This window comes from Bos indicus, chromosome 13 (genome assembly GCF_029378745.1).
Source record: "Bos indicus isolate NIAB-ARS_2022 breed Sahiwal x Tharparkar chromosome 13, NIAB-ARS_B.indTharparkar_mat_pri_1.0, whole genome shotgun sequence".
Lineage (NCBI taxonomy): Eukaryota > Metazoa > Chordata > Mammalia > Artiodactyla > Bovidae > Bos > Bos indicus.
In genome coordinates this window covers 48282676-48308271 of record NC_091772.1, presented here as the reverse complement: position 1 = coordinate 48308271, position 25596 = coordinate 48282676, and the positions used below count along the sequence as shown (strand labels likewise).

General features: G+C 39.3%; 1 protein-coding gene and 1 long non-coding RNA gene across 4 annotated transcripts in view; one reads left to right on the top strand and one right to left on the bottom strand.

Annotated features, from left to right (window-relative positions):
- Positions 1 to 25596, top strand: part of FERMT1 (FERM domain containing kindlin 1) — a 60798-nt gene that overhangs the window by 31602 nt on the left and 3600 nt on the right. For all 3 annotated transcript variants that reach the window (XM_019973380.2, XM_070801156.1, XM_019973379.2), the window contains exons 7-14: positions 2664 to 2771; positions 3158 to 3289; positions 4893 to 4942; positions 18193 to 18317; positions 19254 to 19360; positions 20507 to 20728; positions 21570 to 21694; positions 23037 to 23178. In XM_019973380.2, the coding sequence (XP_019828939.1) occupies positions 2664 to 2771; positions 3158 to 3289; positions 4893 to 4942; positions 18193 to 18317; positions 19254 to 19360; positions 20507 to 20728; positions 21570 to 21694; positions 23037 to 23178 (1011 nt within the window). The remainder of the gene's footprint in view (positions 1 to 2663; positions 2772 to 3157; positions 3290 to 4892; positions 4943 to 18192; positions 18318 to 19253; positions 19361 to 20506; positions 20729 to 21569; positions 21695 to 23036; positions 23179 to 25596) is intronic.
- LOC139186517 (uncharacterized) lies at positions 16024 to 19010 on the bottom strand. The gene is made up of 3 exons (XR_011570098.1): positions 18311 to 19010; positions 17655 to 17710; positions 16024 to 16756 (listed from the first exon to the last, which is right to left on the bottom strand). It is a non-coding gene; the product is annotated as an uncharacterized lncRNA (long non-coding RNA).

Here is a 25596-nt window from a genome sequence, read left to right as displayed (position 1 = left end):
TGTGAATTGCCTGTTTTTATATATTTGCCCCATTTTTTATTGAATTCTTTATATTTTTCATATTGATTTATAGGAGCACTTACTTATTGCAGATATTTTCTTTCAATCTATATCTTGTCTTAACATATAATCTTCTCTAGGGTATTTTTCACCATTAAAAATGTTTAAATGATTTTAAAATGATTGTAAAGTCAGCCTTATGCATTATAACCTAAAGGTTTCCTGTCTTGCTTAGAAAGGGCTTCCTCTCTGAAAGATAACAAAGTTTTCTATTGTGTTTCCTTCTAATAGTTTTGATTGTTACCTTAGATTTTTAAATATAATATGCCTTTAGATATAAAATCATATACCATGCATTTCATGTACCAACATTTCACTCATTTAAAATGTACAAGTCAGTGGTTTTTAGTATATTCAGAGTTCTGCAACCATTGCTGCTATGTAATTTCAGAGCATTTTCATCATCCCATCAAGAAATCTTATCACCCATTAGGAGTCTCTTCCCATTTCCCTCCAATTCTCCCAGTCCTCAGCAACCATCAGTCTGCTTTCTACCTCTGTGGATTTGCCTGTTCTGGACATTTCATATAAATGGAATTATACAATATACAAAATACGTGGTACTCTGTGACAGTTTCTTTCCTTTAGCATATCTTCAGGGTCCATCTGTATTGTAGCATGTATCAGTATTTTATTTCTTTTTATTGCCAAATAATATTCCATTATATGTATATGCCATGTTTTATCATGGACATCTGAATTATTTCTATTTTTTGGTTATTGTGACTAATGCTGCTGTGACCATTCATGTACCCATCTGGGGTTTTTTTCCTTTGACTTTTTTTAATTGTGCTAAAATATACAAAATATAACATTTGCCATTTTAATCATTTTCAGGTCTACAGCTCAGTGGCAAGAAGTACAGTCACAGTGTTGTACAACTATCACCACTATTTCCAGAACTGTTTCATCATCCTGTACAGAAATTCTATACACATTAAACAGAACTCCCCATTTTTTCCTTCCTCCAGCAGCTAGTGAACTCTATTCTACTTCCTATCTGTATGAATTTGTCTATTCTCAGCACTTCATCATATAAGTGGAGTCATACAATGGTTGTCTTTCTGTGTCTGTCTGTTTTCACTGAGCATAATGTCTTCAAGATGCATATATGTTATAGCTTGTATCAGAATTCCTGTCCCTTTTAAGGCTGAATAATACTCACTGTATGTATATACTTCTTTTTGTTAGTCATTCAATTGATAGATATTTTGGTTGTTTCTACTTTTGGGCTATTGTGAATAATGCTACTGTGAACATTGCAGTACAAGTATCCATTCGAGTCCCTGTTTTCATTCTTTTTCAGTATCTACTTATGAGTGGAATTGCTGGATCTTATTCTGTGTTCAACTTTTCCATGAACTGCCAAACTGTTTCTTATGGAGGCTGCACCATTTTACATTCCCACAAGCAATGCATAAGGGTTCCAATTTCTCCACATTCTTAGCAATATTTGTTATTATCTGTCTTTTAGGTTAGATTGATCCTAGTGGATGTGAAGTGGTATCACACTGTGGTTTTGCATGCTTGGGTTCTTTAATCTATCTGTATATTTTGGATGTGTAAGGCTTTGTGATTTTCTATCTTGTTTTCCAAATGGCTAGGCATTTTTAACACTATTATAGTGTTGAAAGAAAGCTTCTCTTGCTTATAAAATGCCATTTTATTTTATATTAAATTACATACCTTCATTAGGTCTGTCCTTACTCCAGTACACTTGCCTGGAAAATCCCATGGATGGAGGAGCCTGGTGGGCTGCAGTCCATGGGGTCGCTAGGAGTCAGACACGACTGAGCGACTTCACTTTCTCTTTTCACTTTCATGCATTGGAGAAGGAAATGGCAACCCACTCCAGTGTTCTTGCCTGAAGAATCCCAGGGACGGGGGAGCCTGGTGTGCTGCCATCTCTGGGGTCACACAGAGTCGGACACGACTGAAGTGACTTAGCATAGCATAGCATAGCATTAGGTCTGTTGCTAGATATTGCTTTATTGACATTTTGTCCATTGCCACAGCAATAACACACTGTTTTAGTTGCTGCCACTTTACTATATGTTTCAATAACTGAGAGGAAAAGTACCTTCCCAACATTGCTATTTTTCAAAATGTTCTTGGAGATATTTGAACATTATCTTTTCCAGCCCAACTTGAACAGCTTGCATGAAGTTCCACTAAAAACCTGTGTCCTTGTCCACTGAAATACAGAGGGTGGAGGGTTAAGATTCTGCTTAGAATTACACAGAGTACAGATCAGCTTGAGGACCCCTTCTCCTTATTTTACTTAACACATAAACCATTCCATTAGCTGTGTTTCCCACCAACAGAAGTATGATAAGAAAGGAAAAATAATGGAGTCTAACTAAGATGGGTCAGTTTGGGCTCTTGAAGAAGCTCTGGGAAATATTTTGAGAAAGAAAGTTCTTAATTCAGAAGTAAAATGAACAGGGGTAGTAGAAAGATAGAGGGGTTTCTTTCAGTTACTGAACTAAAATGCATTGCATCTGATTAACAAGAATTGACCTGTTATTCTAAAACTTTTGTATCATGGGATGTAAATATGTCCCACCACACACACATAAGCACATGCCTGTTCTTCTCTCTAGTATGATGCTGTCCGAATAAACCAACTCTATGAACAAGCCAGGTGGGCCATTCTCTTAGAAGAAATTGACTGCACAGAGGAAGAAATGTTGATCTTTGCAGCACTACAGGTATGGGAACGTTGGTACCTTCCTCTGGAAGGAAACAAAGAAAATTTGTTCTCCTTAAAGTTTCATTTTCTTTCTACTGATTTTTTCTTTGAAAAGGAGTTGAAAATTAGTGTAGTAAATTTAAGTTTAAAATATTCCTCATAACCAACCCATGCATACATCTTATAAGGCATCAGTCTTGCTATCCTCATTGCTTCTGCACAATAAGGTCAACCAATGACGGAGAAGAACTGAGTTGGAACATGACTAACCATGAATCTCAAAATAATTTACATTAAAATGTCATTTTCCATGCATACCCGGGAGATCTCCTTCCAGGAGATGTTCAGTATTTTCTTTCCTCATTTGTGTTTCTAATAGTCCTAAAAACTCTGTTTCTGTTGTAGTATCACATTAGCAAACTGTCGTTGTCCACTGAAATACAGGATTTTACAAATGAGTCTGAGGTTGACGAAGTAGAAGCAGCACTTTCTAATTTGGAAGTGACCCTGGAAGGCGGAAAAGCAGACAACACTTTGGTATGAATGTTTCTGATAACTCAGAATTGTGGCTTTGCTCTGATTGACAAGTATAAATGAGCTTTTTTATTATAAATAAGGGAATATTTTGTCTGATTTTGAAGAAAGGAAAATACTCTCTTCCTCGAACAAACTTAAACTTGACTAGCTTTTCTCGGATCAGCTCTGTAAGTAACTGTAAGGTATTTTTATCACTCCCAATGACAATTCTTTTGTACTGTACTTCTTCTTAAAAATAAGCTAGCTTGGTATGAGGGAAAGATCGCGCTGGTCTCCATTTCACTAAAGTGGAACATGAAATTGGCCCTTTAACTGAAGTCTAGAAGAATGAGGTAGCTGTGAAAGTAGAGAGAATGCTTCACAGATACAAAACCATGTGATCTGTTGACCTAGTCATGCATTTCTTTGGGCAAGACTGTACACTGTAAAAAGTTCCTGAACCCTTTGACTTTAGGAAATAAAGAAAAACTCTCCAGTAAAACATAAGATAATAACACTCCTGCTTCTTATCCAGGATGGATGTGGCTGAACTGTCAGCTTTATAATTGCAGTGCCCTGCCTTGTTTGATTCATTTGTTGGGAGCCACCCTTTTGTTTAACTTCTTCAATCATTAGTTTAATCACATTGAATCAGAGAGGTAGAGTCATTGTAATTTGTATAAATAGTAATAGATGCAATGAGGCACTGTATTGTATACAGTAATACACACATTATTGTATTTAATGTGTGTTCTCTTATGATTAAATTCCTTAAAATAGGACATTGCTATAATGCAAAAGCAACTACCTTATACAAATGAAATTCTCAGATTCTGAAGAGATCCAAGCTCTGAACCACATTTATGAGACCTGGGCCCCACGAAACTGGATTGTCTTTTGTTACTTCCTCCACCAAATACTTACAGTGGAAAAGTCATCCTTAGAACAAATAGAAAATTCCCTCTCAACGCCCTCAATATTTTTATGTGATGCCAAACAATAGTCTTTTCAGTTTGAAAATAGGCACCAACCTATACCATAGAATGAACTTTGAACCAGATTCTTTCTGAGAATCAGTAGGATTCTATATATCAGTAAACTAGATATAGCTACTCTTATACACTCTGATGTAAAAATTATGAAACATTTTGTTTGGACATAAAAGTAGTAGTTTCTAACTCAGATTTTTAACTTGAATGATAGTGTATGGTCAGGTTTTTTTTAAATCTTTTTTCATTTGTGTAATATATGACACAGAAAGTGAAAAAATACAAAAATGTAAAGCTTAACAAATCAGTATTAAATTATCAGCCAAGTTAAAAAAATAAATAAATAAATAAATTATCAGCCAAGTTACCACCCAAATCAAGAAATAGAACTTCACCAGTTACCCCCAGGATCCCCACAGGTGCCTAATCTCAGTCCCAGCCCTCTCTCACCCTATCCCTGAGGTAAACTACTGGAAATGTAGCTAGTATGACTGAGGAAGTGAGTTTTTTATTTTATTTAATTTAGTTAATTCTTATGTAAATTGTTTCACGTGGCAGGTGGCTACAGTGTGGGATAGAGTACCAGCACCACCTGTCTAATTACTGCTTGTCAAATGTTATCTGCTTTTCCTCAGGAGGACATTACTGATATCCCTAAACTTGCAGATAATCTCAGATTATTTAGGTAAGTCACCCTTGAAGAGGAAAGAAGTTACTCATAGCAAAATCTTGCAGGTAAAGAGTGTAGGAGTTTAAATTGAACATCCATTAGGCAAGTTCTTGGTTCAAAGGTAAAAGCACAAGCTTTGGCATCAGAGACATAATGGATGGAGTCCTAGCGCCATAGCGCACGACAGCAGGATGATCTCAGGCATTGCCATCATGTCTCTGAGCCTCAGTTTCCTGATCTATGAAGTGGGGATATACCTCCTCTTGGGCATGTTGGGAATATTAAATTAAATGATGCATATGAAGCATTAAACATGGTTCCTGGCTCATTAAATGCTGGTATAAATATGGTCGGTATTGGTGATCATGAACACATATGCCAGACTTTTATGGTCCACCTGCTCAGGGCTCTCATACCATTTGAAGGCTCTTTTATGATTTAAAAGCAAGTTGTCTCTAGAGCTTTGATCCCAGACTTATAGAGAGTTGGCTTCCCTGGTGGCTCAGAGAGTAAGAATCTGCCTGCAATGCAGGAGATGTGGGTTCAGTCCCTGGGTCAGGAAAATCCCCTGGAGAAGGGAGTGACTACCCACTCCAGTATTCTTGCCTGGAGAATTCCAAGGACAGAGGAGTCTGATGGGCTACAATCCATGAGTCAGACATGACTGAATGACTAACACACACATATACACACCTTAGTTTATCTACCTTCACCTGTTAAAGTATTTCTGATAAACCCCCCAGTCACCTCAGATCACTTGAAACTGTTAAAAGGAATAGAAGTTTTTTACTTTCTTAATGAAAGACTGCCACATTTGTGATGGTGCCAAGGTGGGTTAGGATGAAAGGAGTAAGGTTCGTTTGAAGTTCTATCACTTTATGGTTTGTTGACTTTCCTTACAAACTGACACTTCACTTAGTTGGCTTGAAAAGAAACACCGGTTGCTTTTGTTACCACGATTCAAAGAAAAACTTGGAAAGAATGGGCAATGAATCAGATATAAATGAGAAATAAGAGTCCAAAGGTAACAGTATTTGTCACTGAGTTTCTGCAGAGTTTTTTTTAATGTGATCTTAGCAGATGGTCCAAACAATTGGGTCATTCATTTAACTTCTGTGGCATAAATAATTGTAACCATGCATATCACTACAGTTAAAATTACAGAAAAAAATAATAACAATTTGAATCCACAAATCTATCGTTATAAATTACTAATTGTTCTTGAGAGAAATCTGGTTGCCATAGCTTCTGTATAGAGCAAACTGAGCTCTTCACAGACCAAATGATGCCAGTATTCTTCCTATAAAATGATAAATTCTAAGAAGGAGATGATATTCTGGAAGTAAGCCCCACATCCATATCACTTTAAAGTGACTTTCATGCTAAAACTCACAAGGTTGTCCTCATATTTGGCCAGTGGACACTTTGTCTGCCAAAGTTCTCAATGCATTGAATATAACATATAATATTGTTTCTGGAAGAAAAAAATACAGGACAAAGGGAAGAGGGAGAGTGGAGCTGATGACACAGAAAAGGAGAAGGGAAAGGAGGAAGGAGGTTGGAGGGAGTACCTCTGCTGTTGGTGGGTGTGTGACCTTATAGGCCATTCTTTTCTCTGGGCCTCCTCTCCTCAACAGAAGAGCATTGAACTAGCCCTTTGGTTTTAAATTTTTTTCTTTGACAGTGAAGCTCCGTTTTCTTTCCTAAGCCACATCTATTGAACCCACATGTAAATAATGGACTTCTCTTCCTAGCAATGTGGTATCTGATCTGATGCAAATCTCAATCTTGCTTACCTATACAAAATTGATCTTGAAGTGAGACTGGGAAGTCACAAGTGAGACTTCCTCAGCTTGTAGGGAATGAAGAGGGAACCAGTTCTATTAGGTTGGTGCAAAAGTAAATGTGGTTTTGTATTGTTGAACTTTGCCATTTGATATTGGAATACATTCTTAAATGTGGTTATGTTATATATCATTTAATGCATATTTCTCGCTTTATTTTTTTCTGCTAATGACATTACTTGCTGTGTATTTTACACTCATTTTAGAAATGTAAAGTATGGAAATGATATTAGACAAAAAGCAAATTCAAGCAATTTTCTGATTTGAGTTCAGAAGGGGTCATAAAGCAGCAGAGATGTTGCATAAAACCTGCAATAATGCATTTAGCCCAGGAACTGCTAATGAATGTACAGTGGCAGTTCAAGAGTGTTGCAAAGGAGATGAGAGACTTGAAGATGAGGAGCGTGGTGCTGGCCGTCCAAAGTTGACAACAACCAATTGAGAGCAATCATCAAAGCTGATCCTCTTATAACTGCATGAGAATTTGCCAAAGAACTCAGCATCGACTATTCTACAATCGTTTAGCATTTGAAACAAATTGGAAAGGTGAAAAGGCTTGATAGGTAGATGCCTCATGAGCTGACCAAAAATCAAAAAAATCATCATTTTGAAGCGTCTTCTCTTATCCTATACAACAACCACCAACCATTTCTCGATTGGATTGTGACGTGCAAGAAAAAAGTGGATTTTATATGATGACCAGTAACAACCAGCTCAGTGGTTGGACCAAGAAGACACTCCAAAGAACTTCCCAAAGCCAAACTTGCACCAAAAATATGTCATGATCACTCTTTGGTGATCTGCTGGCAGTCTGATCCACTACAGCTTTCTGAATCCCAGTGAAATCATTATATCTGAGAAGTGTGCTCAGCAAATCAATGAGATACACCAAAAACTGCATCACCTGTAGCTGGCACTGGTCAACAGGAAGGGCCCAGTCCTTCACACCTAACCACACTGCATGTCACACAACCAAAGCTTCAAAAGTTGAACGTATTGGGCTACGTACCAAGTTTTGCCTCATTCGTCATATTCACCTGACCTCTTGCCAACCTTGGACTACCACTTCTTCAAGCATCTCAACAACTTTTTGCAGGGAAAATGCTTCCACAACCAGCAAGAGGCAGAAAATGCTTTCCAAGAGTTCATCAAATTTCGAAGCACAGACTTTTTACATTACAGGAAAAAACAAACATTTCTTGTTGGCAAAAATGTGTTGATTGTAATGATTCCTATTTTGATTAATAAAGATGTGTTTGAGCCTAGTTAAAATGATTTAAAATTCACAGTCCAAAACAGCAATTACATTTGCACCAACCTAATACAGATGCTGGAGAAGGAAATGGCAATCCACTCCAGTATTCTTGCCTGGAAAATCCCACGGACAGAGGAGCCTAGCAGGCTACAGTCCATGGGGTTGCAAGAGCCAGACATGACTTAGCAACTAAACCACCACCATACCTGAGTGGTCTAGTGGTTTTCCCTCCCTTTCCCTAATACAGATGAAGGGCTTCCCAGGTGACTCAGTGGTAAAGAACCCTCCTGCCAATGCAGGAGACATAGGAGACGGTTCGATCCCTGGGTCAGGAAGATCCCCTGGAGGAGGGCATGGCAACCCACTCCAGTATTCTTGACTGGAGAATCCCAAGGACAGAGGAGCCTGGTGGGCTACAGTTCATAGAGTCACAAAGAGTCAGACACAACTGAAGCAACATAGCACACACGCACAATACAAATGAAGCCTCAGTTGCACAGGCAGATTAGGCTATAGACATCGATTCTCGTGGCTCAGGGCTGGGATTGTAATCCCTGTACAAAATTTAAGGTGGGGTTACCTCCTGTGAGGCAGTGAGCCAGGACTGAAGCCACTGCCTAAAAGCAGAAACTTGTAAGACCTGCCTTCTTTGCTTAACCGGGAATAGAAAAACTGCCCATCAGTGGAAGGAAGAGTAAGAAGTTCATCTTTGCATGGAGTTCTGTGTGGGGAAATGCGATGTCCTTTGAAAAATAAGAGCCATGGTCTGTGCCCCACACACATGTAGATCTAAATTTAAATGTCTCATATGGTAAAAGAATTCTGAAAAATAAAACATACTGGTCCAAAACCACAAAAGCTATGAAACCCTGGCAAATGTAATTGCAAAAATACCTAGAGAGCTACAGAGAAAGTAAACCCCCTCAAATAAACAAACAAAGAAAAACCTTCCCAATAAAAATTGCTAACCATGTGAGTTCATAAACTACCATAAAGGTCAGGAGGCCCAATAAATAAGAGGATTAGGTAGTAGAACAATCTGAAGAAACCATAAAATGAGTATGTTGCTGCTGCTGCTGCTAAGTCGCTTTCAGTCGTGTCCGACTCTGTGCGACCCCATAGACGGCAGCCCGCCAGGCTTCCCCGTCCCTGGGATTCTCCAGGCAAGAACACTGGAGTGGGTTGCCATTTCCTTCTTCAATGCATGAAAGTGAAAAGTGAAAGTGAAGTCGCTCAGTTGTGTCCGACTCGTCGAGACCCCATGGACTGCAGCCTACCAGGCTCCTCCGTCCATGGGATTTTCCAGGCAAGAGTACTGTAGTAGGTTAGGAATCATTAAATATACTGAAAGGTAAACATTTTAATGAAAGGTAATACTAGAAACTCTAGAAAAAAAAAACACAGTCACAGAAATTGAAAATTGAATACATGTGTTAAACATCAAGTTTAAAACTCAGCTAAAGGGAGTCCCCTGTCAGTCCAGTGTTTAGGACTCAGATTTCACTGCCAAGGGCCCAGGTTTGTTCCCTGGTCAGGAAACTAAGATCTCACAAGCCACACAGCATGGCCAAAAATAAAAAAAGTTAAGGAGAGGACTTAGAAAGATAAAAGTGGAAAATATGATATAGGTAGAATAAGAGGGTTCAACTAGGAGTTTAAGAAGGAAAAAAGGGTGGAGAAGCAAGCATTCAAAAGAGAATACTCCTGGACTTGCCTGGTGATACAGTGGATAAGACTCTGCTTGCCAATGCAGGAGACACAGGTTCGATCCCTGATCTGGGAAGATTCCACATGCTGCAGAGCAACTAAGCCCGTGAGCCACAACTACTGAAGCCCATGCTGCTGCTGCTACTGCTAAGTCGCTTCAGTCGTGTCCGACTCTGTGTGACCCCATGGACTGCAGCCCACCAGGCTTCTCCGTCCATGGGATTCTCCAGGCAAGAACACTGGAGTGGGTTGCCATTTCCTTCTCCAATGCATGAAAGTGAAAAGTGAAAGTGAAGTCGCTCAGTCGTGTCCGACTCTTAGCGACCCCATGGACTGCAGCCTACCAGGCTCCTCCATCCATGGGATTTTCCAGGCAACAGTAATGGAGTGGGGTGCCATTGCACAGCCAAATAAATAAATAAAAAGTCAACAAATGAGAAACCCTCAGGTTAAGAGGATTAAACTGCAGAGATTGAACATTGCGGCTCTGCCTTTCTCTGAGCATTCCTTGACATGGCATAGGCAAATTACAGGAAGAATTTCTTTGAAGGGCCATTAGATGAAGAAAATATGATTCTCACATTGTATCCAGTTAATGAGGAAATTGTTGAAAACCATCAAGTGGAACCAGGTGTTTCCTCAACTTCAGACGTCAAAGAGGAGGCACTGAATACAAATGATCAAGTTCCTCCTCCTCAAACAAAGGAGCTTGAGGAAGCTTGTCCGAGCTCTAGCTTTAGAAGATCAGTTTGTCCCTAGCCAACTACATTGCCTCCAATTAACGACGTGAGTCGGGACACTGTGGAACTGGTGCCAACAACTTAAGTTGAGTACCGACGTCCAGAAAATAGAAGTTTATCGGAGACTCCAAGAACATGCTTATCCTGAAAAAGATCAGTATGTTCTTAAATCATCACGGGAGGCCCAAATGCACTCATGTTCAAGGAAATACAACATGATGACCAAGAGGGGAAGTATACAGAAAAGAAAGATGAGTGAGAGTGAGGAAAGGACTAACATGGTTGATGTGGTAACTTCAGCTCAGGTAGCCGTGCTGGCAGCATGGTCAAGAATTGCTGTAAGGGCTGTTCAGCCGAAGGCTGTGAATTCGTGTGCCCTTCTCACCTCTCAGTACTTTCTGCCCCAAGCCTCAAGCATCCGGTGTTTTGTGGTCCACAGCAGACCACTCTTGGCAGACATAGAATGTTGGGTTCACCTGCAGTTCCAAGCAGGTCACACCTGGGTTCCCAACACCCCCAGGAGGATGACCTCTCTCTTCATGACCTGGAAGATAATATGTTATGCCCTGAATGTGTTAAGAGGAATAAGAAGATTATGAAAAGATTAATCCCAATGGGGAGGAGGAAGAAACCTGCTTTGGATACATCAACATCATTGCTTTTAAATGGGCCGTGTCTTAAAATAGAATAAGTGATTACCAGAGAGGAGGGAGTGTGAAGTGGGGAAATGGGTGATAGGGGTAATTTTATGGTAATCATGGTAACTAGATTTTTGTAGTATCAAATATCGAATTACCATGTTGTATATCTGTAGTGGTGTGTGCATGTTTATGTGTGTGTGTGTGCTCAATCGCTGTTGTTCAGTTGAGCTGGATTCTTTGGGACCCCATGGACTGCAGTCTGACAGCCTTTGCTGTCCATGGAATTTTCCAGGCAAGAATACTGGTGGAGGACTTGCCATTTCCTTCTCCAGGGGAAACTTCCTGACCCAGGGATCAAACCTGCATCTCCTGCATTGGCAGGAGGATTCTTTAACACTGTGCCATCTGGAAAGCCCTGTACACCTGTAATGAAATGTTATATACTGGTTTTGCCTCGATTTTTTAAAATGTTAGAATTTATCACTGGAGCCATCTGGTCTTGGAGTTTTACTTGTTGAGAAGTTTTTGATTACTGATTCAATCTCCTTACTAATAATCAGGGGGAAAAGAATAAATGGTGGAGAGCCCACAGTTAAAGTGATTCACATCCCAATGATTGCTATGCTCTGTCCTCACCATCCTCAGTGTGGCCTGATGCCTTAAGTACAGATGGGAATGTCTGTATTCTGTACTTGAGGTTTACCTGAAAGTGACTGTTACTAGCTATGTATTGATAGAATGTAATTTGGTTTTGTTTTAGTTAATAGATTTTTTTTTTAGCAGTTTTAGGCTTAATGCTGAATACTCCTTTGTCTGGATGTACCATAATTTATCCATTCATATCTTGAAGGCCACCTGGGTTGCTTCCAAGTTTTGGCAACTATGAATAAAGCTGCTAAAAACAAACAAACAAAAAAGTCTATAAATAAGGCAAAAATCACATATTAAAAAAAAGAGAATGCTTGAGAGTTTTTCATAATTGTTGAGGACAAAATCCTTAAATTCAGAAAACTCAAATCCCAACAAAATAAATCAATATAAATGTACATCTTGATATGGCCAAACATTGGTAAGAGAAAGTTGTTAAAGTCTGAGAGAAAAGATAGATTTCCTACAAAAGAAGAATAGGGGCAGCAGATTTCTTGTTGGCTGGAAGATATTTTGAAAGGACTAAGGAAAGATAAGGGCTTTCCAGGTGGCACTAGTGGTAAAGAACCAGCCTGCCAATGCAGGAGACATAAAAGATGCAGGTTTGATCCTTGGTCGGGAATATCCCCTGAAGGAGGACATGGTCACCCATTCCAGTATTCTTGCATGAAGAATCCCATGGACAGAGGAGTCTGGCAGGCTATCATCCATGAGTGCATGCTCAGTCACTTCAGTCATGTCCGACTCTTTGCAACCCTATGGCTCCTCTGTCCATAGGATTCTCCAGGCAAGAATACTGGAATGGGTGGCCATGCCCTCCTCTAGGGGATCTTCCTGACCCAGGTCCGTGGGGTCGCAGAGTCAGACATGACTGAAGCGACTTAGCACACAGCACACAAGAGAAGATAAGTCAATCTAGAACTTTATGCCCAATCTCTTCAAGATTTTACTTGCTACAAACCCTTAAATATAAATCAGGCAAGATACAATCCCAATAGTCAATTATATGTTTAATAAACACAATGATTTATCCCCAAACTGTGAAGTATAACCACTGTTGGAGAGACTGCTTTGGAATAAATGGCTCCACAGCAAGGTTATAGCTGAGAGGTTATACATAAAATTCATTCATGGAGCTATTCACAGTCAAGTTACTATAGCAAAGAAGTTCCAATCAGACATACAGAGTGTGCTATAGAAAACTGTCAGTTTGATTCAATTTATAAATGAGACTCTTTACAGTACTTTTAAAGAGATGGAGGGTGACCATGAAAATCTTTGGTCCTGCTCCAAGGCTCACTGGTTATCACATTCAAAATTACCTATAAGTGTTATACTTTAAAAAAAAAAAAAAAACTGCTCCAAACCTATGACTTTTCTGTGATGGTAAGTGGCCATTGGTAGTGAGTCTCCAGATACTTTAAAAATAATAGATACTTAATCTGTAATTTTTTTAAGGTGATTGTAAAATGAGTGAGTATGGAACTAGATTTTGAAAGATATTAATGCCATGAAGAGAACATTTTTAGAGTTATTTGGAAATGTTCCCATTGCCACAGTGTTGCCGGTAATGATCCTGCCTATTAAAACAGTATTATCTGCTCACCCTTAAAACCTGGAAACAGAATTTTTCTGTTAAACAGCATCCAAATTGAGTGATAGTGTATTTGAAACACACTTATTAAAAATACTAAATTACAACATATCCTGATTAATTTTCATAAGTGAGTGATTGACATCAAGGAATATGAAAATTAGTAGCCTTGCTTCAACAAAAACCTTCACAAACAGATAGACAGCATTAAAATATGAATATTGTAATTAGTGAACACAGCCAACAGTGTGGTTCCTCCACTGGGGTTTGTATAACCTCCCTTCTTGAAACAAAATGAACTTTTCATATATAATTTTCAATAACTGTAAATATGTTAGGAAGTAGGTACTCAAAATATTTTAAAGATAGATTGTGCCCAGATTTACTTTGGAGATTATGGGGCAAACTAGGAAACCATGTTAGGAAAGCTTACCTAAATTGCAGACACCTGTGCCCTAAACTGAACCTGCTGAATAGGACTCTGGGAATGGGTCCAGGCTTATATATCTCCAATAAGTTCCCTTCCATGTCTTATGAACACCAGAGTTTGAGAACCATTTTTCTAGAAAATAAAGTCCAACTTCTTAGCCATACATCCAGAGGCCCACAGTGGCCTCAGCCTGCTTGCTGTTCTTGTCTTCATCAGCCCTGACATGGAAATGACATAGTTTCAGAAACTGCCCCTCTGCCCATTTCCATGGCTCAACCCAGCAGCACCCAGCATAAGGGAGATGTCCAGGAAGTGTTGACCCAACTTCTACCAGCAAGGTACCCAACTCTGACTCACCTCTGCATTTTGGACATGCAGTTGCCTGCACTTTTCTTTTTGAAATTTCTTTTCTGTTCCTCCCATCAAATGCTTATTGATCTTTCATTCTGAGTTTAAACATTGTGTCCTCTGTTACAACTCCTAGATCCTTGTTGTGTGACTTACCACATTTTTTTATATTTATTTACTTATACATTTCCCTCTTTAAAAGGGAAGCTCCATGAGGATTTGAGACTGTCTCATTCTTTTTTCTTTTATTTCTCTTTGTCATTCTTCAGGTAAAATTTATGGATTACTTTTTCATTTATTTTTATTGAGGTAACACTGATTTATAGTATTATGTAATTTTCACATATACATCATTATATTTCTACTTCTGTGTACCCTACAGTGTGCTTACCACCAAAATTTAGTTTCCATCTATCACCATGGGCTTCCCTGGTGGCTCAGTGGTAAAGAATCTGCCTGCATTGCAGGAGACACAGGTTCAGTCCCTGGGTCCAGAAGATCCCTTGGAGAAGGAAATGACAACCCACTCCAGTATACTTCCTGGAAAATCCCATGGACAGAAGTGCCTGGTGGGCCACAGTCTATGGGGTCACAAGAGTCAGACACAATTTTAGCAACTAAACCACAACCACCACCACCATATAGTTTATCCCTTTAACCCATTGTGCCCCCCTTTCCCCAACCCTCCCCTTCTAGTAACTGCTACTCTCATTTCTATATCTATGTGTTTGTTTTGGTTTGTTCATTTATTTTGTCTGTTTTTAATTAGTTTTTTGTATTCCACACATGAATGAATTTGTCTTCCTCTGTATGACTTATTGCACTTAATGTAGTACCCTCAAAGTCCATGACAAATGATAAGATTTCATTCTATTTTGTGGCTAATATTTCATTGTGAATATATATATTGAAAATATACATATATATTCATATACATGTTCATATCATATCTTCTTTATTCATTTATTGATGGATACTCTGGTTGTTTTCATATCTTGGCTATAGTAAATAATGCCACATTGAACATAGGGGTGCATATATCTTTTCAAATTAGTGTTTTCATATTCTTTGGATAAATACTCAGAGAAATGAAATTGCTGAGTTATACAGTAGTTCTATTCTTAATTTTTTGAGGAATCTCCATATTGTTTTCCATGGTAGCTACATCAACTTACATTACCACCAACAAACAGTGTGTGAGAGTTCTCTTTTCTCCATAATCTCACCAACACTTTTTATTTCTATTTTTCATAATAGCCAGTCTAACAAGCATGAAGTGATTTTAACCTTGTGGCTTTGATTTGCATTTCCCTAATAATTAGTGATGTTGAACATCTTTCCATGTACCTATTGGTCACCTGTATGTCTTTGGGAAAGTGTCTATTCATCTCCTCTGCTCAGTCTTTAACTGGGTTGTTTGTTTTTTGTTATTGTTGAATTATGAGCTCTTTATATATTTTGGATATATATATTTGCTTTATTGGATATATCATTTGCAAATATCCTCTTCCATTCTGTAGCTTGTCTGCTCATTTTGTTGATGGTTTCCTTTGCCATCCAGAATCTTCTTAAAATCCAGTTTTTAAAATTTGCTTTTGTTTCCCTTGCTTGAGGAGACTTAGCTAGAAAGATATTGCTAAGACCAATATCTAAACAATGTTGGCAAACATAGGTGTAATGCCTATGTATTCTTCTTCTAGGAGTTTTATGGTTTCACGTTTTTCATTCAAGTCTTTAATCCATTTTGAGTTGTTTTTTGTGTATGGTATAAGATAATAAGCTTCCCAGGTGGCTCAGTGGTAAAAAATCCATCTGCCATTGCAAGAGACATGGGTTTGATCCCTGAGTTGGCAAGACCCTCTGGATAAGGAAATGACAACCCCCTCCAGTATTCTTGCCTGGAAAATCCCATGGAAAATCCATGGACAAATCCCGTGGACTGACAGGCTACAGTCCATGGGGTCACAAAAGAGTAGGGCATGACTTAGCAACTAAACAACAACAATAAGATGGTGATCTCATTTCATTTTTTTGCCTGTAACAGTCCAGTTTTTCCAACACCATTTATTGAAGAGACTATTCTTTCCCCATTGTATGTGCTTTGCTCCTTTATCTAAATTAATTGTCCACATGTACATGGGTTTTTCTGCTTATACCATGCTGTTTTGATTACTGTGGCTTTGTGATATAGTTTAAAACCCGGGACTGTGATACCTCCAGCTTTGTCCCCCTACCCTCATCAGGATTACTTTGGCTATTCAGAGTTTTTTGTGGTTCCATATAGACTTTAGAAATTTTTGCTCTTTATCTGTGAAAAACATTCTTGGGATTTTGATAGGGATTGCACTGAATCTGCAGATTGCTTTAGGTAATATGAACATTTTAATTATGTTAATTCTTCCAGTCCATGAACATGGAGTATCTTCCCATATATCTGTGTCTTCTCCAGTTTCTTTCAACAATGTCATATAGTTTCCAGTGTACAAGGGACTGTCTCATTCTTGTGTACATCATTCCCCGTTCTGACGCCTTCTCCACTCTTCTTTCCCTGCCTTTCCTCAGTCTCTGGAACATGGAATGAGAGTCTGGGGATATGGGACAGCAGTTGGAGGATGACCCAACCTGGAAGAAGATAGTAGGAAGAGTTTAAAATCTGTTGATATGTTTCAAGTCCGATTAAAATAGAGAAACAGAGTTTCATTCTTAATTCTGAATAGAAATATTTAGACACCCGAGACTAAACTGAGACTTCACTATATTTTGTTTGTAGGCTGCGTCCTTAGATTTTATTTTGAAAACGTTAACTTTGGAAAATCTGATTCTTAGACAGGTACCTTTTAAATGTGTCCCTTAAAATTAGCTTACAACTCTCAACATGATAAAACTTTTTTAAGTAGTAGTTTGTTAAATCTGGGAAATATTAACTACATATAATGTTTTTCAATTTTATTATATAACTGTTATGTAACAATCTCCTGTAATATGCTGGTTTTTTAAATTAACATTTCCCTTATCCTTGTGTTAAGGATAGCACATTTTTAGCTGACAAAGATTAGTACCAACATGTTAAAAGACTTGCCTAGAAGCATATGTGAGTGCAGTTAACCCCAAGCTTCCTGTCTTCCTCCCATTCTTGAATGCAGAAACCCACCTCTCTGATACGAGGTACCCTGATCCACCCCCAAAGCCAGAATTGTCCCACTGAACCACATATGAAACCTGCTACCTTTTCTCTGTCTAGCTGTACCCTCTTCCCTGCTCCCCAGCTTGCTCTCTCGTTTCCTAGTTTGAATGACTCAGCTGAGGTCTTCTTTTGGCACTGCCAACCTTGTCTAGCCCAGAGTACAGTTTTCTGGCCTAAACAGATACCATGGTTAGAAATCTTTCCTCAAAATATTTTTTAATAACAGTTGGGTCTACACGGATTAGCTATAGATTTTGGTGATTTCCGTGGCTCACTGGGAATTTTCTGGTTGGTTTCTCTTAGGGTCAAGAGGAAAATACAGAAAAGGTTGCTTACTTTTATATCTGGTCTTTATGTCTGTAACTTGAAGCTTGCGTTGTCCATATGGAGAGCTTTTTCAGAATCAAGAAATAAATTGAAATTTTAGATGTCGCCATATTCATGGATGTTTCTCACATCATCACAATAATAATAATTTGTTGAGCACTTCAGTTTGCCAGGCACTTTACAGAAATTACCTCTTTCTACCCTCACAAAAGCCCTGTGAATTCGAGGCTGATACTCTCCCATCACACAGAAGTAGCACACATGACCCAAACAGACACAGTGTCTTTCCCAGGGTCACACATTTATACCGCAGAGCCAAAGTGTAGCACTGAGTGGTCTAGCTCCTGAAATTTTGTGTTAACTTCTACATCTCATATCAAAACCCCCATTGTCCATTTTAGAAATGAGTTAGCAATTTGAAAATTATTAAAAAATAAAGAGAATGTTGTTTGAAAGGATCTCTAGAGCATCTTGATTCGCTTGAATTTGCAATGTGTCCTACATTTCTGGATGGTTTTTCAAATGTTTACTGTACTTTAATTTGCAGGCCCAAAAAGCTAATATTAAAAGCTTTCAAACAATATTGGTTTGTCTTTAAAGACACATCTATAGCCTACTTTAAGAATAAGGAACTTGAACAAGGAGAACCAGTTGAAAAATTAAACCTTAGAGGTAAGAGGGTCCAGTATCTCAGTATGTCCTGACTTGGCCCATCAAGAGGGTGAAAGCATGTCCACTCCCAGAGAAACCTCTGTCTGTCATGGCTGTCAATGGCCACCTGCCTGAAGCTCGTCCTCCCCGTGAAGTACGAACCTGGAATGCAAATCAGTGAAAAAACAATCAGTTATTATGCCGTCCCTTCTTTCCCAGTGTGTCCAAGTCTCTGATGTGATGGTAATTGTTGTCATAAATGTAGTACATGAGACATTGTTGGATCCTGTAAAGCTTTCTGAATTCCAAAACAATTTAGTTTAATTCAATGTCACATTTGAGCTTTATTTCTGAAAATGGCTGTGAGTGTACTAGTAACTCCATTAACTAAAAATTTAATTAACTAGTGCACTCAATTCCCTTATCATTGTGACAATCGGAGAATTCCCTCTTCTTTAATTCTTTCAAAGTTCATGTTCAATAACTGATCATATGAGTTAGCCAAATTAGCCTGAAAAGGAAGTCAATCAATGATATATTTAAGAAATCCATAAAATAAAGTATTTTTATTTATCCATGTTAAGGTCCTAACTTACCTAGTGATCATTTAATTCAGCAGCCCCTAGCCCTTTTGGCACCAGGGACTAGTTTTGTGGAAGACAGTTTTTCCACAGATTGGGGGCGGGGGTGGGGGGACGGTTTGGGGATGATTCAAGCACACTACATTTATTGTGCACTTTATCCCTATTATTGTTACATCATCTCCACCTCAGCCCGTCAGGCACTAGATCCCAGAGGTTGGGGACCCCTGCTTTAATTAATGTTATCAGCCTGCTCTTCAGTTTTTCAGAAGAGAGTCAAATCTGAGGAGTTTATGTTCAAACTCTTTGTTTTTAGATGCACATCTGATATTTGATTTCTCAGAACTCAGTTCTTTCCCTGCCTTCTATCGTTCAGGTTGTGAAGTTGTGCCAGATGTGAATGTAGCAGGGAGAAAATTTGGAATCAAATTACTAATCCCGGTTGCTGATGGTATGAATGAAGTGTATCTGAGATGTGACCATGTAAGTAAAATCACTTCTCTTTTATTAAGCCTCAAGACAAACCATCTCAGTTGTTTTCTCAAATCAGAGCACTCACCAGTCAGCTCCTGCTTTGTAACAATCACAAAAATCATAAAGATACATACCAATAAGCATTCTGCCAGGTGACTAGGGATTGGATGATTCAGGCTGTGGGCAGCTGGACAAATCTGCTTCAAGCCATCCACCTGGCTCAGCTGGCTCTTTACCACTGGCTGAGCTCATGGGCTTTACTTTGAGCCCCGGGCTGCCTGGGGAGGCTCTTCTCATTGTGATGGCAGAAGTGCCAGAAGGAAAGTGGGAATGTGTGAGACCTCCTAACACTTAAGCTTGGAGTCAGTTGGTAGGTATCCTGTCATTTCCAACCACACTCCATTGATTAAAGCACATCCTTGGCCAGGCTGAAAGTCAAAAGATGGGAAATTACACTCTGGCTCTGATGGGAGGGACTGTAAAATTACACGGCTAGAGATGTGGATGCAAGGAGGGTGATGACTGAGGCCAGTGATTCAGTGAACCACACCTACTGTTGCCCTGAAGAATTAATTTCACTCTTCACCCACATCCCCTTGGCTTCTGGACCACTCCCCTTTGCTCCCTGAGGTAGCAAATGAGCACAGACATTAAAGAACAATAGAAGCCGCAACTAGCTGGTTCACATCCACCAATGGACCTGATTCCTATCATAGGATTAGAAGCTTTGCTAAGGACAGGCCGGGAGAGAAATAATATGAGAAGTCAGTTAATGATTTTCCTCACTGTCTTCTGTAAAGGGATAAGACATGATATGAAAATGGGAATATACATCAAGGACGTCCCCCAGTAGTTTGAGTTTCCACCTGTCTGTGCTCCACAAAGCTCCTTTGTGTCCTTGGTTCATCTTTAAATTCAAAGTTCTCCACACAGAATTTCTCAAAGTCAACATTCCTGTTCTCCAGTCCCTTGGTCTCTAGAAACTCAATACAGGACTCAAAAACTCTCATATGGTGTTAAATTAGGTGATTAACAGACAGTTCAAATGCATGCCACCCCACATCTTCTAGATTGATGGTCCAAATCCTGCTCTGTTCCCGAGCATGGCAGCTTTGTACTTGAACTTGCTTCTCAGCCCTCTGGTATTTCTTGCAGGAGAGTCAGTATGCCCAGTGGATGGCTGCCTGCATCTTGGCATCAAAGGGCAAAACCATGGCAGACAGCTCCTACCAGCCAGAGGTCCTCAACATCCTTTCTTTTCTGAAGATGAAAAATCGGAACTCAGCACCTCAAGTGGCTTCTGGTCTCGAAAACATGGACATGAACCCGGAATGTTTTGTGTCACCTCGGTGTGCAAAAAAGCACAAGTCTAAACAGGTACTGCTAATCTGGCTGGGGTGATTATTTGCAGTACATTCTGTATTTTCTGAAATAGAATAGGGAATTAAATTGATTGAGATCATCATCATGAAAAATCAGCTAATGGGGAAATTTAACTATGACTGGGTATCAAATGATATTAAGAAATTATTGTTAATTTTTTAAATGTTTATTTATTTGGCTGTGTTGGATCTTAATTACAGCATGAGGGGTCTTCATTGTGGCAAGTGGCCCTCTCTCTAATTGCAACACAAAGGCTCTAGAGCATGCAGGCTCAGTCACTGTGGCACATAGGTTTAGTCGCTCTGTGGCATGTGGGATCTAAGTTCCCCGACCAGATATTGAACCCATGTTCCCTGCATCGGAGGGTGGATTCTTAACCACTGGGCCAACAAGGAAGTCCCAAATAATTGTTAATTTTGATCGCAATGACTGCACTACTAACTGAACATGGCAATATTCCCAGAATAAAAATTTTGAAAGAATGATTTAGTCCCCACAAATTAAAATTTTAAATTTATGCTTCCATAAGAGTGGGTTGAAAGTTACACAGTAAAATGATTCGAGTTGAACCATTGCCCATGGAGACTCCACAGACCCCAGAAAGAAAGCAAGCCTACATATTACCTGATCATCCTGCTTCTCCCCAGTGATTTGTATGTATTATAGAAAAAGAGAGAGAGTGAATCAATGAATGAATGGAAAGGAATTGTCTTTGTGAAGCTGCAATTGGGTCTTGTGTTCATTCTTCTCACTGGAGACCTGAAGCCAACAGGATGCTTGCTGTAGAGAGTCAGTGTCTGCTAAAGGGAATTTGACATCTCCCACTTCTGCTTAGCTGGCAGCCTGCATTCTGGAAGCCCACCAGAATGTGGCCCAGATGCCCCTGGTCGAAGCCAAGCTGCGATTCATCCAGGCATGGCAGTCTCTACCTGAATTCGGCCTCACCTACTACCTTGTCAGGTGATTATAATGCTCCCCTGCCTCTTATTTTCTGTTCAATTCTAAGTGGCTTCCTTGGAATCCAGTTTATTCTCATTTGGTCTAGAATATAAAATTCTCTTTTTTTTTAACTTTAGAATACTGTCTCTTCACAAATGACCATCACTTTTGGCTGCTCATGACAATCTTCCATACCTCTGTTCAGAGTGCCTACCTGATCTCTCTGCTTCTCCTGCTTGTCCCCTAAGTTTTCAATTTAGCAGCCTGTGTGATCCTTTTAAGTCAAATCCTGTCAGGCTTCTTCTCACCCCATCTAAAGGCATTCTGTCACACTCAGGGTAAAGGCCAAATCCTTACAGTGGCCCTGCAGGACCTTAGCTCTGGAATTTAACTTCCTATCCCCACTCCAGTACTCTTGCCTGGAAAATTCCATGGACGGAGGAGCGTGGAAAATTCCATGGCTGCAGTCCATGAGGTCGCGAAGAGTCGGACACGACTGAGCAACTTCACTTTCACTTTTCACTTTCATGCATTGGAGAAGGAAATGGCAACCCACTTCAGTGTTCTTGCCTGGAGAATCCCAGGGATGGGGGAGCCTGGTGGGCTGCCGTCTATGGGGTCGCACAGAGTTGGACACGACTGAAGTGACTTAGCTTAGCCCCTCATTCATGCTGCCCTGGCCTCCTGGCAGGGAGCCACGCTGGCCTCCTGGCAGGGCTTTGAGAATGAGGGGGCTGGTGAGGGAAAGAGAGCTCAGGCCTTTGCACTGTGCTCTCCGCCTAAGATACTTTTTCTCCAGGTATCCACATAACTCACGCCCTCATAGACACCAGTTCTTCAATCAAATCTTCCTTCTCACTAAGATCTCCCTGACATTCTATTTAAAATTGTAACAACCTCCTCGCCGTTATTCCCTGTCTCATTTCTGTGCTTTATTCTCATTCATGATCTTATCTGACATATATATTTCACTTATTCATGACCCTGTCCCCCAGCTAGGATATAAGCTCAATGAGGTTAGGAATGTTCTTTCTGTTTGCTTAGGTCACTGTGCCTAAGCAGTGCCTAGAAGGGTGCCTGGCATACACAGTTGGTACTAATTTGAATTAATTGACTTGACTACCTCTTATTTTGCTTTCCTCTGATGTCAATTTCATTTAAATAATGTCAGCAGGACATCCTAATTCTCTCCAGCCTTCATATTCTCTCTATCACAATAATAATGCCCTTTGCAGAAAGTTAATCCCTCATTGTCTACTCTTCAGAAATGATTTAGAAATGTTGGTATTATTTTTAAGAAGTTGTGTGTGAATAAACATCTTGTCACAGGAAGCAGTTACATCTTTTAATTAATTTTTTTCAGATTTAAAGGAAGCAAAAAAGATGACATTCTGGGAATTTCATATAATAGGTTGATTAGAATCGATGCAGCCACTGGGATCCCAATTACAACATGGAGATTTACAAATATGAAACAGTGGAATGTAAACTGGGAAATCCGGCAGGTAAAGTGAAAGTCTGGATACATTCAATGTTGAACCTATTAAACCTGTGCTCCCTCAGAACTGCAGTTTATTCTGATTTTAAGAAGGTATTCTTATACCTAGAATTTAGAAACCACAAGCATGTGGTAATTGTCTGCTAAAATAATCACAGGCAGTTCTGGGCAGTTCCCTAACAAGTATAGGCCAAATGCTTTTGAATTAACATAAGTTGGCTTGGTCTCCATACAGACAGACTCTAAAATTGCTCAGTAGTTTAATTTCCTTCAACTCATGTATGATTATATAAGATTTAGGCTGATAATTACTTAGCAGAAGCCACCTGAGATGTATATATCATACAGAATAAATCCAAAACAGGCCTCATCTGACTGGCTGCCAAGAGGTATAACTGGTTGAGGACTCTCAGGTCCACCCCGATCATCACTGCCCTAGGAACCAGGCCACACCTACGTCACAGGCTGTGCTGGACTGAGTCAGAGACACCTGAGAGTCCTGATGATTTAAAACATTCTTCTAATGATGATAAAGGATCTTTACCTCATTCCTTTGGCATTCCCATTTTTCCAGTAGAAAGCTGTCAGTGTAGAGGGAGGTTAAGAGACTCACATTTTTTTAAGAACCATGGATTCCTCTCAGCACAGCTGTTGACAGTCTTAACTCTTTTGTAGCATGAAGGTCTGAGATTAGATGGCCTCTAAGGCAGTGGCTTGAAAAACCTTGCTATACCCTCAAGGCCATATAAATCCACCTCCGGGAAATGGTAATCAAAACTACAATGAGGCACCACCTCACACCAGTCAGAATGACCATCATCAAAAAATCAGCAAACAATAAATGCTGGAGAGGGTGTGGAGAAAAGGGAAACCTCCTACGCTCTTGGTGTAAGTTGGTGCAACCACTCTGGAAAACAGTATGGAGGTTCCTCAGAAAACTGAAAATAGAATTACCATATGATCCAGAAATCCCACTCCTGGGCATATATCCAGACAGAACTCTAATTCAAAAAGATATGTGGACCTCTATGTTTAAAGCAGCACTATTCACAATAGCCAAGACATGGAAACCACCTAAACGTCCAACAACAGATGAATGGATGGAGAAGATGTGGTCCATAGACACAATGGAGTACTACTCAGCCGTGAAAAAGAACAGAATAATGCCATTTGCAGCAACATGCATGCACCTAGAGATCCTCATACTAAGTGAAACAAGTCAAAAAGAGGAAGATAAATACCATATGATTATTATGGTATAATGGTGTACATATGGTATACAATTATATGGCTATACCATATGATACAGAATCTAAAATATAACACAAATGAACCTATTTACAAAACAGAAACAGACTTACAGACATAGAGAACAGACTGATGTTTGCCACAGGGGAGAGAGTTGAGGGAGGGATGGAGGGGGAGGTTGGGTTTAGCGGATGTAGGCTTTTGTATATAGAATGGATAAACAAGGTATATTGCTATACAGCAATATACCTGCTGTATAGCACAAAGAACTATATTCAATATCCTATGATAAACCATAATAGCAAAGGCTATTGTAAAAATGTGTGTGTGTGTGTGTGTGTGTATTGGGTTGGCCAAAAAATTCATTTGGGTTTTTCCAGAAGATGTTACAGAATGAACGAACAGTTTGGCCCACCCTGTATATATATATCTGAATCACTTTGCTATACAGCAGAAATTAGCATGGCATTGTAAATCAACTGCAATTTTAAAAAATAACCTGTGTACCTTAAATAGGTCTGTTTATGATATATCAGTTATACCTCAGTAACACCATATGGAAAAAAATCCAACTCTGGGAATTGCCAAAGTCAGTGACTCTTTTTCTTAAGGTTTTTAAAATAACATATATTTCTTAAAAGCTACCCTGTGCATAATAGGAAACCAAAAAACACAAAAGGCAAAACACAAAGTCATCCATAATCACAAGCAGTCTACCATTTGATGTGTCCTTCTAGGTTTCATTTGTGTATCTATAAAACTAAGCATCCATTTTTATATAATTAAGATCATACAGCTACATATCATGCTTTTTCACACATCATGAATATTTACCATTTCAAAGTGCCAAAGTTATATGAGTATTTGATAACCAAGAATACAGTACACCAACTCAATCTAGAAGGAAAAAATGTAGTCCTACCTTTCTTGGGACAAAAATTTCGTAAAAGTAGAAAATGGCAACAGACCTCTACATAAAGATGTTGGCAGAGTCATGATTAAAATACTACATTCCCTTAATATTCCATTAAAAATGAGACATGAAGCAAAATATAAATATGAACACATCCACATATATCCCTCCATTTATACTTCCTCCTGCCCCTCTGCTCCCAACCTAGTGAACAAGTCCTGACATACATTTCTCAGATGGATTAATAAGTCCATGTCCAAGATG